Below are 17847 nucleotides of genomic sequence, written 5' to 3'. Positions count from 1 at the left end.
TGGAATTAATGGGTGGGGATGTGACTTAACTGTGAATTAAACAATTATCAGAGAACTAGCTAATATCTAAGGTGTTGGGGGGGGGGAGAAAGAACACCCAAGACATTGTAGTTAACTCCCTGGAATCCAGTGTCTGACCTTGAGGGGGAAGTGTGAGTGTGTGTGTGTGTGTGTGTGTATGTGTGAGTGTGTGAGTGTGTGTGTCTGTGTGAGTGTGTGTATAAGAGACATTCTCTCTCTCTCTCTCTCTCTCTCTCTCTCTCTCTCTTACATACACACACACAGGGGGGCGGGGAGAGACTGTCTCCTCCTATCAGTCTTTCTACTATAAATAAAGGGGACTAAACATAATAGTTGAGAGGACCTTCTGAGCCCTTACACCACAGACTACATAAAAATGTTATTTTCAAACTCATATGAATATGACTAAATCCCCCCCAAAAAAACTGAAAAGGAAGAAACAGAGCTGGAATTTAACTGAAATGGAAGCATTTTAACGAAAAAAACATCATTATCCAAGCTGAATATCTAGTATGGCAAAGTGAAAACCATTCCTTATTTTTTAACTGAAAATTTTAGATTAGTCAAAACTTTACTCTTGGGAGGACCTATGTACAGAACACACCCCCTTGTCTACGTGTTCCAGGAAGGCTCAGCAGAATGCAATGGAAGCAGCCTGAGCCCTGTGTAGACGGTGCAGTCGTTGTCTTTACTTAGCCGTGTAAAGAAGGATAAAGTATAAGTGGGGGGAGTGGACAGCAGGGTCCTCCTCCCACTCCAACCTCCAACTGGGGGCAGAGCCACTGCCTTTGTGAACTAAATCTGCATATTCTTTATGGAACAGAGAAAGTAGAATTTATCTCCTTAATATCCACAAAGACAAAGGTTCTTGAGACAGATCCCACCCACTTGGACACACATACCACACCACTTGCCTTGGTAGCCATTTTTCAGAGACACCATTCGGACAAATCAGTAGTCCCTGGCTGAAATGTAACCTCTGACCCAGGCACCAATTTCCCAGTGGCACAGCTAATTATGTCACCAAGGCAGGACTGTCAATCCCTTTCTCTGTATTAGTGTTCCACAAACCTCCCTCCTACCCCACCTCCCTTACAGTCTGGACTATAGGTGGATAACCTGGCCTACAGACTAGCCATGATGGGAATATGTATCTCTGATAGTCAGCACTGGAACTGCCATTTTGAAAACATAAACAAATGGAGTCAGAGGCCCCCTTCCCCCTGCAAATTCAGGTTGAAAAGCTGATGGTTTCAGAGAGTACAGAGTCCCTAAACAATCAGTAGGAGTTACGGCAACTACCGCTTCCTGTAACGACACCCCAGGAAGCTCATTCATTTAGAAATGTTATTACTCTGCTGCTCTAAGATGCTTGGTGCTGATGCTGGGAGGTCATATCTAGGAGCTTTTCTCTTCTGAGATGTCCACAATTAGTCAATAATGGCTTGAATGGGAATTATCTATAAGTTTGCAAGGTGTAAGTTTATTTTTAGCCTATCCATTCATCCTCCCATCCAACCTTCTACTTACTCAGTGAATGTGCTTTAAATTTACGTGGTTCCAGGTTCATGGTACCAGGTGCTGGATATGCAGTGAATGGTACCATCTTCTAAGGACTTATGGTCCTTGCAGTTTCTAAGTTTGGCCAATTACAATTTTATCTTTATTTATGAGAGCTTTTAGAATTGTTATATTTTCCCTATTAATCAAAACCTGGGCATCTTAAGTAGAGAGTGCATAGTACAGTAAAACATCAGTCTCTGGCCAACATTGGAAATTAATACACAGCTTGAGATCCTTAGATGTTCCTGTGAATTGTGGATAATTTAAAACGTTAATTTCTTTTAGTCAGTAGCTTTCTAAATATATTACAGAGCTCCTTGATTTGAATGCAGATACAACTCAGTGTTATTACAAGGATCAAGTATGATGTCACACCGAGGCACAGTGGCTTTGCTGATCAAATAGTAGGATGCAGGACGCTCTGCAAAAACCCCGAGCAGTCCTTTACCACAACGGTGTCCCAGGCTAGCCTTGAGCCCTCCATCCTCCTGCTTCAGTCTCCTGAGTGCTGGGATCACAGGCATGGGTCGCTACCCTCTGCTTACATCTCTGTTTTATTGTCTTTGCTGCCATTTATCTGTCTTCTTTCCTCTCAAGTTTTACAAAATGTTGCTCATTCAACTACTCATTTATTCAGGTGCTTGATTTTTATAATTATCTATCTATCTATCTATCCATTCATCCATCCATCCATCTATCCATCATCCATCCATCTATCCATCATCCATCTATCATCCATCGATCATCCATCCATCCACCCATCCATCCATCCATCCATCATCCATCCATACACCCATCCATCCATCATCCATCCACCCATCCATCATCCATCCACCCATCCACCCATCCATCCATCCATCATCCATCCATCCATCCATCATCCATCCATCCATCCATCCATCATCCATCCACCCATCCACCCATCCATCCATCATCCATCCACCCATCCACCCATCCATCCATCCATCATCCATCCATCCATCATCCATCCATCCATCATCCATCCATCCATCCATCCATCCATCATCCATCCATCCATCATCCATCCATCCATCCATCATCCATCCATCCACCCATCCATCCATCCATCTATCCATCCATCATCCATCCACCCATCCATCCACCCATCCATTCATCATCCATCCATCATCCATCCATCACCCATCCATCATCCATCCACCCATCCATCATCCATCCATCCATCCATCATCCATTCATCCATCCATCCATCATCCATCCATCCATCATCCATCCATCATCCATCCATCCACCCATCCATCATCCATCTATCATCCATTCATCCATCCATCCATCCATCCATCCATCCACCATCCACCCATCCATCCATCCATCATCCATCCATCTATCATCCATCCATCTATCATCCATCCATCCATCCATCCATCATCCATCCATCTATCATCCATCCATCTATCCATCCATCATCCATCCACCCATCCATCATCCATCCATCCATCATTCATCCATCCATCATCCATCCATCCATCCATCATCCATCCATCTATCCATCCATCATCCATCCATCCATCATCCATCCATCCATCTAATATTTATATCAATCTAAATTACTATGGTGGCAGGGAAGTCAAAGAGATTCTGTTACGGAAGGAAAGTTTAATCTCTGTGGCATCCTTTACTGTGGTCCTTCAGTGTTCTGAATCGGGAACGTGCTTGGCAATGTTGTTGGGAAAAGTGCCTATTCCCCTCATTTGCAGAGTACAGGATTTCATATGCTTTAATTTGAATTTAAAAAAGAGTTTGCTAGAACCACATTTTGTAAGTTAGAGGTGGAATTACAGCTATTCAGAAAACTATAATGCCATTTATCACGGCTTGCTAGACTGACACCCTGAAATCAGAATGAGAAGCAGGGCCGAGTTAGATATGCTGTTATTAACGGTTCTGTTTTGAAGTGAATATTCTTTCTTCCTGTTTGGAGACGGGCACAGTTGGCAGGCAGTGCGTGCTGTGGTGTGGAGATGTCCGTATTCAGCTAATGTGGGGAGGACCTACGGAGAGTGAGATTTGTTGAAAACGTTCAAAGATCACAGCTAAACCAATAAAATTATGTGATTTACATTTTCCAATCTCCTCAGATAGCCTGGAGGAGATGGGATGGTACTGAATTTGGGGCCGATGGCTAAGAATGTTTTTATTAGGGTCTTATTAATATGGCTGTCATGAGGACACAATACCATGGTCTAGAGATTGCCAGGCAAACCACATAAGGATGTTTATGATGAGAAAAAGAGGAGGGAAAATATTATTAATAGTCTAGAAAGGCAGAAGAACACATCCTCCTCCGGCCCCAGTTTCCCAACAGGTTAGTTAGCATGCCATGGGGACTAAATGGTTTACATCACTTTAACTGATACCTTGATGGGTAACTCATCACAACACTGACTCTCCACTCCTTCCCGAGCCCTGAATTCTTTCAACCAAACTCCTGCTTGCCTGGGGGGTCATTCGTAGCAGAGAACCCTATGGAAGCATCATTCTCCACAGTGGAGCTATCCAATATCAGAACCACTCTTTTTCATTTATGACTATTTAAATATATTAAAATTAAGAACAATACCGATGGAGCTCCCCAGCAGTTCAGTAGCTGCACAGACGCCATGGTTACTGTGTTGGACAGTGTACCGTACACTTCTCTGCAGACAGTTCCCTGGACAGTGTTGTCCAGTCCCACCTCAGGGTGGTTTTCCATTTGTGCACATGGTCTCCTTGGACGTGTGAGGCTGGCTGTGCTGTCTCTGGGGCTTGTGTCTCAGCTCACCAAATCCTAGGAGTAGGCTCCACTCAACTTCCTCTGTGTTAGGCTCCTGAGGGGGCCTCAAGGACTTTGTGTCACATTTGTTTTCTCTATCTCAAGAGACTCTTCACATGAATTTTAGAGACCAGGTTATGTCTACCAGCGGGTCCTACTAGTATTCTTGCTGACCATCTACTGACAGAAAACACATTTAGCACACAACAGAAAGGGTCCTTACATTAAGCTCGGAGCCGGAAAAACAGGCTGTGAGGTTTTAGTGTTCTGTGATTCTACTTCAGCAGAACATAGTGGTGACTGGAGGTATGTTTCTCTAAGCTATCAAGAAATGTGATATTCGGGAATATCTTTATACATAAATGGTTGAGGGCGAGGGTGAAGGGAGAGACAAATGCTAAATAGAATTCGAAAGCCGGAGAGCACAAGTATAAGATGGTCAGTCCCAGTGACTGCTGCATCCCAGGGACTGCTGCATCAGGATTTCCCACAGCCTTAATGGGGTGAAGCCACTCTTGTTTCCTCAATGTGCTGGTAACCATGTTCATAGTGCAAACGGAGACGCTGTCTGCTTCTCGTGAGAGCCAGAAAGGGGCACTGCAGAACAGTTACTTCTCTCTCCACTGAGGACCCTGAATAGATTGTGGCCATGACAAACAAGAAAGGAGTGGGCCAGCAACCAGCTATGAGATCTGACCAGGTGAGAAAGAGCGTGTCAGGTGAAATAGAAGGTTTAGCAGGAGCTTTGATCCACTCGACGGGCAGCCAGATGCCCGGCATTTACCCCGTCAGTGTGCTCAGCCAGATCCCGCGTACATACTTGTTGTGGAAGTCATAGATCTCCTGGATGTTGCCGAAGATGATGTGCTCCTTATTGAGGATCCCAGGCGGTATCTCTTCCACACCACTGGTCATTTCCCACAGGTAGGTCTGTAAGACAGGGACAGACTCATCGCTGGTGCGCATGCCACAAGAGACCCAGACAAAAGGGGCCCCCTCAGTCATGAGGGGAGAATGGGACCGTGACTGTGTATGGAGTTCAAGAGGCGAAGACGCATTTAACAAGTGGAGCAAAAAGAAAGAGAACCTGACTGCTACGTTACTCTGAACCTCAGAGAGGGCAGGCTCCGGTCTTGTCATTCATTAGATCTGTGTCACGGTCTATGTTTCGAAATGAAGTGTCTGACATACTTTTCTCCCTTGATGCTGCACCTTTCTTTCCTTTCCCTTTCCTCCTTCCTTCCTTCTTTCTTCCTTCCTTCCTTCCTCCCTCCCCCCTCTCCTTCCTTTCTTCCTTCCTTCCTTTTTTAAAGTCTGGGTCTTAGCTCCAGCTTGAGCGACATTTAGACCTTCTTTTCAAAAGCACTTCAAACTCCCAAGCAGTTGCGCTAGACTCTGGAAGACCTCCCCGACGGCCTTTTTATTCTCCAGCAGAAGAGCAAGGGCACTGAGTTGCTCTCAAAGGGTTGACAAGGGCCAGGTGGCACTTCCACAATGGGGCTGGGGACTGACTGCTGGGAGACTTACCTCCAAGCACTCGTGTAGGTCTCTTACATAAGCCTTCTCGGTCTGGAGCAGTTCAGCCATAATGAATCTGGGAGGAAACAAATGGGCTTTCAGTTGCTCATGGATACATCGCCTCCTCTCCGACTTCACTTCCTCACCCCAGCCCTGTTTTCAGCTATACCAAGAAGGTCTTCCGCCTCCGGAGCTCTCTCACCCTGGTCATTCGCTCTCCATCCCTTCTTCACGTCTGTGTTCAGCCAGGCCCACTCTCTTGTCCTTTCCCACTCGTGTCTACATCACTGTGCTGAGATGCGTTGCTGTCAACTGTATGTGTGCACAGGAGCATCTGCACAAGATATGTGGCTGCTCGCACTGGAGCGCAGCAGCTAGACGGTCTGAACAACAGCGTTCTACATCTCTCTTACAGCTCCCAGAATGGTATCTGCTCGGTAGTTCATAGACTTACACTGACATCATTCAGGGCTCAAATTAAACAGGCTCCAAGTCAGGCAGTGATGACTTGAGCTCAGGGCTTTACAGTTTTTCTGTAAAGAATCAGGTTTTGTTTTTTGAGCTGTTCGGTCTCTAGCATAACCACAGCTGCTGTAACCTGAGAGGCAGCACAGAGTAAGTGCAGATATGTTCCGACTGAACTAAGGTACTAAAAGTTTTACATGTCTCCATATGATAGTCTCTGATTTCTTCAGCCAGTTAGTATATAATACTCATTTTAGATTATAGACTACACAGAACAGAGGATGAGCCCAATTTGACTTGTAGGCCACAGTTTGCTGATCTCTGACCTTGGCTGGTCCTGCTCAGAATTTAATGACTATCTCCAATGAGATTTATTTGCATCCAGACCTGTGCACATGAAATTTGCACGTGCTATATATAGTGACTGATGGGCTTCAGGCTCCTGTGAACAGAGTTTTATGCTCTGTATCTTTAAGAAAAGGACTCCTTCCTTGGACTCCTAAGTAACACAATGGACCTGAGCATGTATGACTTCATTGTGCATCTGTTTACTCTCCCTCTGCATAATTTTTATTAGAAATAGTGCTTGGTAGCCAGCATATGATGATCTAATTAATACAACCTATAGTTTACACACATCTTACACTCTCAGTATCAGTTCTGCATATAGTTCATGCCGAGAGTTCCCGTTTTCAGGAATTGAAAAATTTGAGAAATGATATCCTCAAGGTGTGTCCTTTTGAAAGCATGACCAGAAATAATATGCGAGCAGTTTTTTTTCCCAGATTTTTATCTTGGTGTTCTCCCTTAAAGCAATGTATCGTTCTCGTAGTGGCCTTCTACTAAGCTTAAAGGATTGATGTAAAGACTACACTTCTGCAGAGGTCAACTAGCCACTCTCTTCGTATTGTTCCTTTGCTGGTAGAGCGGAAAGTGTGTGAATATTGCAGTTAGACAAGCAGGGACTGAATTACGAATCTATCAATCATTGGAAGTAAGACCTGCTTCTTCAGACCCCAGGACTTCTTATCTATAACACAGATGACCACCAGGACTGCTGCAAGGAGGAAGTAAGATCCTGTGAGAAACAGCCTGGTGCCTGGGATCCTGAGAGACGCTCAGAGACTAAGCCTTAGGTTGCTAAGAAACTAGGGTAGATCTGAAGGAGCACAGCCAGCTTGGGTTTCCTTTCTTCCTCTTGTCATTTCTTTCTGACTTGCTTCCTTTATGTTGGCCATCTTTGTGCTTTGCAGTGCGCTCCTCCATTCTCTCCACTGCCTGCTGCTTGCTGTTTTCCCCTTTACAAAAAAGGAGCCGGGAGGGTCGGCCAAATAGAATCCTCTCCTTTGCTTCTCTGTTAGAGCCTGAATTCTGTCCTACAGAATCAATATATTCTAATCCATCCCTCCATTCCTCAGATCTTGGCTTTATTTGGAAATAGTCGTCACAGTACAGAGTGGGATGGATCTCAATCCAAAATGGCCACTAGTGTACTTATAGAAGGGCAAATAAGGCACAAATAATCAGGAAGAATGTCACATGAATGTGAAGGTTCCACTAACGGATGAGGGGAGAGGCCTAGAGTAGATCTTTCCCACAGTCCCCTCAGAGGGAACGGAACCTTCAGATTCCTTGGTTGTTGATTTCTGGCTTCCAGGACACATACATTTCTGTTGTTGAAGTCACTCAGCTGTGGTCCTTTGTTACACAGCTCTACAAACCAATATAACCCCCCATGGAAGACTCTGCTTCATGGACCAGCATTTGTTTCTTCAGTCTTAAAGCCGTGATCCCTTTCCGTCTTGATCAAATTAACTTCTTAATCCTAGACACACTGAATTTTTTCCTAGTATTACACAGAATATGATATTCTTTCTAAAGCTTCTCCCATGATCTCTGCATGGATCATTTTTTTTTATAACTTCGGCTTAAAGAAAGTAAAATGCAAAGATATTGTAAGATGGCCATAGCCCATTCTTCTCATGTTCAAGGTCCTACAGTTCGTGATTAATGTGAGATGTGAGGCAGCCACCGCCTAAGCTGCCAACCAGAAGAGCAATGTGTTGTGCCCAGGTGCAGTCAAAGTTCACCGAGAACGTAGCCTCGGCGGGTTGGTTCTAGGATCCCTGTGGGTACCCAAAACTGCGGCTGCCCAAGTTCCTCCTGTAAAATGTCATAGTGTCTACATATAAGTTACACACATCCCACACACTTTACATAACCTCTAGGCTCCTCATAATGCCCAAGACACTGCGAGTGCACAAACAGTGGCTGGCTTATCCTGTAAAATGACGAGAAGGTAGTCTGCATGTTCAATACAAGCATAATTTCCCCTAGATATTTATAATCCAGGGATGGCTAAATGGGAGGATACAGAGGGCTGGCTGAACTTGGAGAACAGACCAGGAATCTAAGGATAAATTGGTCCCAAGCTCTTTAAATGGATTTCAGCTCTAACCATTCTTATTCTGAGAATAATAGGCAACTTCAGAGTCTCCCACCATGGTTAGCGTCCCCTTTCTCTCTTAGCTGCCTCGTCTCCATGTGGGCCAGCTGAGGCAGAGGAGTAAACTTATCAACTTTACCTCTGACATCTACAATTCACTCTCAGGGTCAGTTTCAAGATACATCTTTCTTTCCATTTAAAATATTATTCACCAGAAAGATCTATGTACGAAAGGACGCACAGAGGAAAACTCACTGGCTGGGGGAGACATAGGTCTTAAGGTTTAGGGTTTGACCACTTTACTTGAGGCTGCTCTGTTTTGGAGCATGGACCTGGAGATATCTGAACCAGATGTGGGCGTGGGGGAGGGGAGATGTTGGAATTCCTCATACAGCATCTTATTTTCTTCTGGACCAAGCACATTCCTAAAATTAAAGTAAGAAAACTGATGCTATCAGCTGTTTTTCCTTCCTTCTGTCCTTCCTTCCTTCTGCCCTTCCTTCCTTCTGTCCTTTCCTTCTGTCTTTTCTTCCTTCCTTCTGCCCTTCCTTCTGTCCTTCCTTTCTTCCTTTTCCCTCCTCCCTCCTTTCTTAATCCCCCCCCCCCTTTTCAGATGGAGTCTCATTACATAGCTCAGACTGGCCTTGACCTGCCAATCTTCCTGTCTTAACCTCTTGAGTGCTGGCATGAGAGGTATGTGTCACTATATTCAGCTATGGGTTTATTCATTATGTAATTTTGGATAACTTCTCGTCCCTTACCAAAGGTTTTGGTTTCCATATCCAATAATATTCTATAAACTTCTCTTAGTCCACTGTGGTATCCCTGTTGCTCTGGGAACCACACTTCATATAAGAGAGCATAAAATATTCCTTATCATCAAAGAGTTTATAATCTGGTTAGTGAGACATGGCCACAGAATACATCCATCCATCTATCTATCTATCTATCTATCTATCTATCTATCTATCTATCTATCTCTTCATCTTCAGAAAGGAATGGAACGACAGTAAGGAAGAACTCTGAAATGAGGCTGACTGAGGTGGGGCCAAATGTTGAGGAGTCCATGGTTACATGGAGTGGTTTGGTTTGGTTACTGTTGAGCTCTGACACTGTGAAATAAAATTTGATGGTCTGAAGCACAGGTATCCCCTGGAAAGTTCCTGCTACATGAAAAGCAGTTGGATACAGTAGAGATCTGAGAGGCAGAGAGGTGCCAGTAAACCCATCTCCTCAACGTCCACCCCAACACCTGCAGGTAGACCAGATGACTCATCAAACCATCACAAGGGATGGGTAGCAGGAGAAATTGAGGAAGAGACTTTGAGCTGCAGTGAGAGCCCCTCTCCCCCCACACACATACTCTTTCTTTCGAGCTGACTTCCGTTTCTCTTCATTGACCTCGTGGTTAGCATCCCGGAGCTTGACCTCCCGGTCTGAAAGGCTTGCTGGGATAATGTCCAGCTCTAGGTCCTTGTTATCCTGCATGAGAAATGTCACAGAGGTCACCTTGGGGAAGTGGTAAAACAGTGTAATGGAAGTGGGTGACAAGATGGGTGATCCTTCAAGGTGTCTCCATAGGGTAATTGTGCCTTTCAGGTAAAAAAAGCTGTAGAATGTTCTGACCAAACATTTAGTGCTACTATCTCTAGTTACATATAAGTATTTGTTTTTTAGGCCTTTGGCTTTGATTAAATATAAACACGAATCAGCCAGAATTGGTTCCTCACCAATAAAATAAACAGGAATCAGGAACACAGGAAAAGTCCGAAAACATTTCATTTGTCAAGAGAAAATAAACTATTTTTATTTAAGCAGGCATTTCCCCTTGGAAACAGGAATGGAATTCCTGATCAGTGACTGAACCTTGTAATTGCTCATCCTCGCTTGCTTAAGCTCTCATTGGTGTTATGTACGAAAGGACGCCCAGAGGAAAACTCACTGGCTGGGGGAGACATAGGCCTTAAGGTTTAGGGTTTGACGACTTTACTTGAGGCTGCTCTGTTTTGGAGCATGGACCTGTTTAAAGACATGAGTGGATTAAATGCCAGGCTGGATTTAGCTTTTAATTCATAGGTTACTGACCTCTATTATTAAAAAAAAGGAGATTAAAAGCCGGTCTTCTTTTGCTTCATGGAACTTAGTACCTCCTTTTAGTTGAAGTGTCAAACAGCCTTTATACACACTGTGCCCCTTATTCCTGAAAACCACTCATGTATATGTGAGGGACTCTAATCCTTGGCTCATTAACATAACTGGTTAGATGCTAGTACTGATGAGACCAAAAGAAAGGGTTTACTCCACAGTTAACTACACGGAAAGAAAAAAACCCTCTGCTTCATAGTCAGAGGCCTTGCTCCTGGTCAGCCAATCCTGCAGGACATAGAACATTAATCGTGATGGGGGAGGGTGGTGGGAGATGGGGGGGATGAATGGATCAGCAATGCTCCCCAAGCCTGTTAAAAATGCATGAGGTTCGTGGGCTCTGTAGCTCAGAAGACTACCTTGGAAACACACTACTCCTTCTATGGTGGTGCAGCGGTGGCACTGAGGGGAGGAGAAGAGAGGCAGCTCCAGGGGATAGCACCTCATACGTACCTCCGTGTTGACTCCCAGGGCTTTCTCCAGGGTGTACCGGTACTTCCCCATCCTCAGGGAGAAATCCCGGTAGTGCTTGTCCACCGTGGTCACCCATTTCCGTATCTCTGTGGCATGGATGTGGCCCTTTTCCACAAAGCTGTCTGCTAGCTGGATCAGAAGCTTCACCTTCTCTTTTGTTTGCTGTCCCAAGAGATAGCCGTACGTTACTGGACCACATTATTCTCAGGACTGTTTGCCTCAAGCCCCCTCTGCTCTGCAGGGTACCCTCCCAGTAGATGCTGGGTTTGCAGGTCAACTTTGTTACCCACCTGTTGGGTGGCTTAGAACAAATTATTAAAATCTCCTGTGCTCTGCCAGTTTCTTTACCCACCGAATAGGTATCATAGTAGCACCTGCTTCATGAAGTTATGGAGAACATTAATGGGCCAATGATGCCTACTGTCTAGAACGTGTCCGGCACACAGTAGGTGCTTACTAGAGCTACTGTAAGAACCTTTGCTGTGGTACACTGTCTTCCAGGTGTGATATGGCCACAATGCTCTTGAACTGTCAGCAGCTCTGATCACCTACAGGAGAGCTGTGTAAAATTGGTCCTATTCACTCTCTTTCCATCATGGAGGAGAGGTAGGGCTTCAGTGGCCTAACCTTCCCAAGGATTTGTAGACAGTTAAAGGTTATTAGGGGGGAAGTTCTCACAAGGCCATACCAATTCCAAAAGATATACAAGCAGCTAACAGTTGCTGGGGGCAATGGCATTTCCTGCAGTGGTACAGTGGCTTGTACCTTCCCCATGCTCCTGTAGGTGGTAACTCCTGTAAGTCCCTCTGGGGTGTAAATGTTTCTTTGGTCTGACATTGGTACCTTAACTAGCTGAGAGGCATTTGTTCATGTCTGCAGAACATGGAGAAAGTTCACGCAACTAGTTAAGTCAGAAATGTTATTTCAACCACTGCTATTGATATGAGATCTCTTCTATTAATATAGCCATTTATTAACTTATAGTGCACACTGTCATCATATTTGAGACTCTTTAAGATGTATGCAGACAGGGATGGAGAAGTGTTTGTGAGCCAGACACAGAAACTTGAGGTTCAGCTTTTAAAGCTGGTCCAAAATCACATCACCAGTAATGGCAGTCGTGCTTGCCTCTGATCCTGTGATCCTGGTTCCTGCCTCTCTCTGTACTCAAGGCAGGCACTAAACATCATGCAAGCTAGGACAGGCTAGGATCTGGTGAATCTGACTATCAGACCTCTATCTGCTTAACTGAGATTTTTGTCTTTCTGTCTGTTCGAGGGAGATATTAAGGGCTAATCTGTCAACAGTCTGACGTGTGTTGGGTTAACTTCATTTGTAACCAGAATATGTTTAGGATTTCCTCTGTCTACTGTTCTCTGTAGAGAGCTGTGGGTTGGGCTTCAGGGATAAACAAAAGGAGAAACAAAAAATATATTCATTTGCCCCTATCTGAAATCTCCAGAGGGGACAAGATTTTCATACAAAATAGTTGACGGCTCGGGGCATCGTGTAATTGAATGTCAAAGTGAGAAGTATGTTACAACAGAGGGATTTTACAGTGCAGCGGACGAAGGCGGGTCTGTATGGGAAGGCAGAGAAGGCCTGCTGGGAAGACACAGAAACAGAAGGATGAGGTCAGCAAACGCCTGCTCACCTTTTAGTATAGAAGTGTGGATTTTAAAACTAAAATCTATCAGAGATACCTGGGAAATCTTAGGGAAAAGGAAATAACATTTAAATAATATGCTATGAAGAAAATGTCCTTTTGAGAAAAGGAGGGGCAAAGCTTGAAAGATAGCAGATCTTTCCCGTCTTGCAAGATACAGAGTGAAAAAGCTGGTAAGCCGGACACCATGGAAAAGAAACCTGGAGTCACAGTCACTGCTGAGAAGGATGACCGAGAGAGAGAGAGAGAGAGAGAGAGAGAGAGAGAGAGAGAGAGAGAGAGAGAGAGAGAGAGAGAGAGACCTGACCTGGTTGGGAAACTGGAACTCAGCGGCTAAGACCAAGACCGAAATGTGGAAAAACAAAGAGAAGATTCTCTCCAGCATCATAAAACTGTGCGGGGCTGATGAAAAAGCTGGTGGCCACACACCTAAGCTTTGCAGGATGCACAGATATCATCCCACTGACAGTTTGCACAAAGCTGCTGGCCACAGCAAAAACCCTTTGGCGAGTGTGTGAGACAGGCATGCCATCAGCATTCTGGGTCATCCTTAAGGGATACCAGGGGATCAGGAGGACGGTTTTCCTTATGCAGCTGTGGTGGCTTGCTACTTGTAACTGATCCTTCCCCCTCAACCGAGTCCCTCTGTGTAGAACACATCTGAACCCTGTCTTTGTCTCCTCCATAAGAATTCATTATCAGCCATGTAAAATTCCCAAACGCACTGACGTTACTTCAAGATGCAGCAGTGGCAGCCTCAGACACCTGGAAGGTGGGATCCTTACCACAGGAAGAGAAAGATGAGCTTACAAAACATCACAAGGTTGACGTTCTCCTTGGCAAGTTTTGCCAAGGATCAAAGCTATTCCTCCGTGCCTGAGCTATGTGCAATCCATTTTCTTGATAACAAATGGAATTCACCATGAAAGATTAGTGGTCTGAACTTCTTACCAAGAATCTGAGCAGACAATTGATTTATTACAAGAAGACAGCAGGGCCTTTCTTTATCTCACCATTCTAGACTCTAATGGTCCTGACTACCCCACCAGCCCTTTCCAGGCTCACCATCCATGTCCCTCCCTAAGAGAGCAATGCTGGGGTGGGAGCAGAGTGCTCTGCCTGAAGTATGACTAGCGCACAACATAAGTAGTCTTCTCCTCTTTCAGCATGGTGGGCTGGCCATAGGCTAGAGTCAAGGGCTGGAGGAGCTTTGGAATGGAATAGAAGAGGTGGGTGTGAGGCTTGGAGGAATATCTCTCCACCATGAAACAACAATAGTAACCACACCAGGAACTGACTAAGACAAGAAACCTGGGGTCCCGAAGACTTGCATGTTATTTCTCTCAGGGTTTTATTTTTTTTTCCTGTGAGGAAATATTTTTAACTTGCTATTCTCTTGAAAGAGGCTAATTTTTGTTCTAATCATCAAGAACCCCTTTTTATATAAAAGTCTTGGAAGTCACTATTCTCTGCTTCTGGTCAGGTGACTTGACTGAAGACAGTGTCCTCAGCTTGGCAGTGACTGGTGCGCTGGTGGAACCTGGATTAGAAGGCATCGGAGCTGACTGGGATCAATACGGTGAAAGCTCGGGAGTGAGGTCATGACTGAGATTCCTCTGTGTCCTCACAGAGGCCGGGAGTCAACAGTCAGCAGACAGCGTGGTCAAGCTCCACCCCACCTGACTTTGCAGGAGCCCATCTCTGAGGTTCTCCACTACTGAACCACAGCCATGCTGGATGTCATCCCCACACATGGTGGGGATGTCGCCGCCTATACATCCTACCCTCAGGCAGGTAGCCCTCCCTGCAGACAGGTGGGTATATCCCCACGGTTCCACTTAAGGCCTCTATTTCAGCATGGGATAGTTACTGATGTGTCCTCTTCAGCGGGCCTGAAAACTCAACCTTCCACCTTACTCATCTGTCCATCCTCACTGCGTAGCTCGATCTGGTATTTTAGCTTTGGCTTCAGCTCACTGCTGGGTGAGCAAAGCTAGACCAATCAGCCCAATGGGGTACCAACATGACCATGCCTGCCCGCCTCCCAGAATGCAAAATGAAACCAGGAGACCTGTCATGTTCTTGCCTGTAGCTGATGAGAAGAGAGGCCAAAACCTGTCCCATAAGAACAGCCCCTCAGTTGGGCAATTGTTTTCCAGGTGTCCTGGGTTTTAAACAAGTCTGTTTAAGAAGGGACCCTGGCCACATGGTGACTCTGCTGAGGGCGTTTCTCTGGTGATCTGAATTACAGAGGCAGGAGTCAGAGGGGTTGCAGAGTGGAAGAGAAAACACAGAAGAAAGGCAGGGAAAGTAACCATTAGGGACTTTGGAGGCAGAACAGAAGGACCATGTGAGAGCTGAGGTTTGAGCAATGTGGGTTACACAGAGGAACTCCCCCGCTCTCATGTTCCTTCTGACAGACAGGAGCTTAGTGCTACTAAGTATACAGGGACACCGGAAGCTGCACACACTGCCGGTAAGCGCTGCTTTGGAATTGGAAGGTCCTCAGAATTAAACAGAGAGGCATAGGATCACCCAGCCGTTGCACTCCCATGTGTACATATAAGTGGACCAAAAGAACACGCTCACACGAAACTTGTACACAGTGTTAATGATAACGCCATTCATAAGACCTCCAAACTGAACACCAGTCATGTGATAAACAGGAAGTAAACTGCCAGGGGCTAAATGACAGAGCTAGATCTGCATAACGAAATATTATTTGGCCATCAAAAGAGATGACAAGCTGACACACTAAAACCCAGGTGGATAAGGAAAACACGACGCTAAGGGAAAAGAGGCCAGGCACCGAGGATTACATATCAAATGATTCTAATTCTGTGAAATGTACGGCGTGGGCCTGTGCCTGAGGGAGAAGGGAGGAAGGAATTATTCCTAACGCATATGGGTTTTCTGGAACTCCTCAGCTGTGGTGATGATTATAGGAGATCCTGAATATACTAAAAATCCCACTGGATTGTAAAAAAAAAAACGAAAAGAAAAAAAGAAAAGAAAAAATCTAGAAACCACTTTGTTTTTTAGAAAATAAAAACAGAGTTCTGTGAGAAGCTGCAAAGCTCAACTTCCCTGTCATCAGCCGCCATTTCCCCTATAATTTTTGGAACAACAGAAAGTATCATTTGTATTCTTCTAACTAGAAGCCTATAGGCACAGCACAATGTGCAATTGTGTGTTCTTATCGTCACTAAATCTGTCTCACTTTTATATAAAATTGCCGTTCTATATTCAGTGTTTCTTCGGCTTGATCTTGTCTCTGTGGAGTATAATAATCCAGCATCACTCATCGCTCTATGCGCTTGTGAGGGCCGCCATATTTCACTCAAGGTCAGTTTGCTCTCCATACCAAGTTCACTTGACTGGTTATAAGGATTAGAAGCCAGAGCTGACCGGTTAAAGGAAGTTCGTCTCAGGGGAACTGGACTGAGGTGGGGCGGGCGTCTTCAGTCATAGGCTCCTCCTCTGAGCTGAGGATATTCTGACGCAAAGGACTCTGAGATGGAGACCATGCTATACCGGGGCACCGTAACTGCTAACAGACACAGCTCAGTTGGGAAGACAGGAAATAGAGAGAGCCAAGCTAGAAAAGCCATATTAACATAGACTGAGCGTCATAGTTCTGGAATCTAGCCAACATTCCTAATGTTCACGTATGTTGCGACGCCCACTTCCATAATTAGCTGTGTCTGAAGAACACTGGACAAGGTGAATAAAGGTGGCTCGTGTCTTCAGGGAAACTGTAGGAGATGTCCCTGCACAGAGATCCCTTGCAATATTCAGGCTAACATAGGAGATAGCCCTGCACAGGCCCCTTATGACTGCTCCTAGAAGGCTGTACAGATGAGGACTGAAACAACAGGGAAGGACCCTGAGGTGTTCAGCAGGGAGATGGGAAGAGGTGGTGCTGGACTGAAAAGGTGGGCTCCTTTCCGAAGCACAAATCAGAAGGAAGGAACACTATTTTTAATGTAGTGAGGCAAAATGATATGATGGATCTCACGGAGGGTGAGAAAGCACATCCACTCTGCTGAAGCCCAAGCTAGGAACAAGGGACTCAGGAATTTCTATGAGTTCCTGAGTTACTGCTCCATCCCGTGAGGCGTACTTCCCAAGGCATTCCAATTTCAAGAATAGATAGATATAAGTAGAATTCAGGTATGTCTTACCTACAGTACCCAGGCCACATGCATTCCCAGAGAGACACGCATGTAGCCCAATGCATTTGTAGATGACTACATGTCACGGGCTGGCTATTCCTGGAAGATGTCTACAATGTGTGCGTAGCTTAACATGAGTGTGTCCTTTCACTTTATCAGCTCTGGGGAAACAAAGGGGACCCCAGAATCTGGAGTGTGGTGCTGGGGTGCATTAGCATCTGATGTCCTGTTTGGTGATGTAGTTTGGGGAGAACTTAGGTTCCGAAGGAGACAATCCCAAACATGTGTTCCTTGTGCAACTAGGACAACACAGTTCTGCATACAGAGTCTGTTCTTGCTCCCATAATGTAAAGTTTCCCCACAAAAGAGATACTTGGGGACTCGGGGGGGGGGGGCTGGGACACTTCCTACCTTGGCAGGCACCCTGAATTCTCCATACTCTTTCAGCAGCTCCTGAGTCTCCTCTGTGGTCTCTCCAGTGGAGGTATGGGTTGAGAGGTAATATTCTCCTGTTTCTTGGATCCAGTCTAGTGCCTGTAGGAGGAAACACCACCACTAGTCCCCAGAAGGCAGCTCTCAGAAG

General features: G+C 45.3%; 1 protein-coding gene across 46 annotated transcripts in view; it reads right to left on the bottom strand.

The window, feature by feature from the left end:
- Kalrn (kalirin, RhoGEF kinase) overlaps positions 1-17847 on the bottom strand; it is a 606323-nt gene that overhangs the window by 220775 nt on the left and 367701 nt on the right. For all 46 annotated transcript variants that reach the window (XM_087576981.1, XM_087576985.1, XM_087576993.1 and 43 more), the window contains 5 exon segments: positions 17676-17798; positions 11403-11585; positions 10168-10286; positions 5903-5969; positions 5196-5305 (listed from right to left, as the gene is read on the bottom strand). In XM_087576981.1, the coding sequence (XP_087433107.1) occupies positions 5196-5305; positions 5903-5969; positions 10168-10286; positions 11403-11585; positions 17676-17798 (602 nt within the window).

The sequence above is a fragment of the Rattus norvegicus genome, chromosome 11, assembly GCF_021556685.1.
Source record: "Rattus norvegicus strain SHRSP/BbbUtx chromosome 11, alternate assembly SHRSP_T2T, whole genome shotgun sequence".
Classification (NCBI taxonomy): domain Eukaryota; kingdom Metazoa; phylum Chordata; class Mammalia; order Rodentia; family Muridae; genus Rattus; species Rattus norvegicus.
Note: the sequence above shows the minus strand (reverse complement) of the source record. Positions and strands in the feature narration are given on the sequence as shown.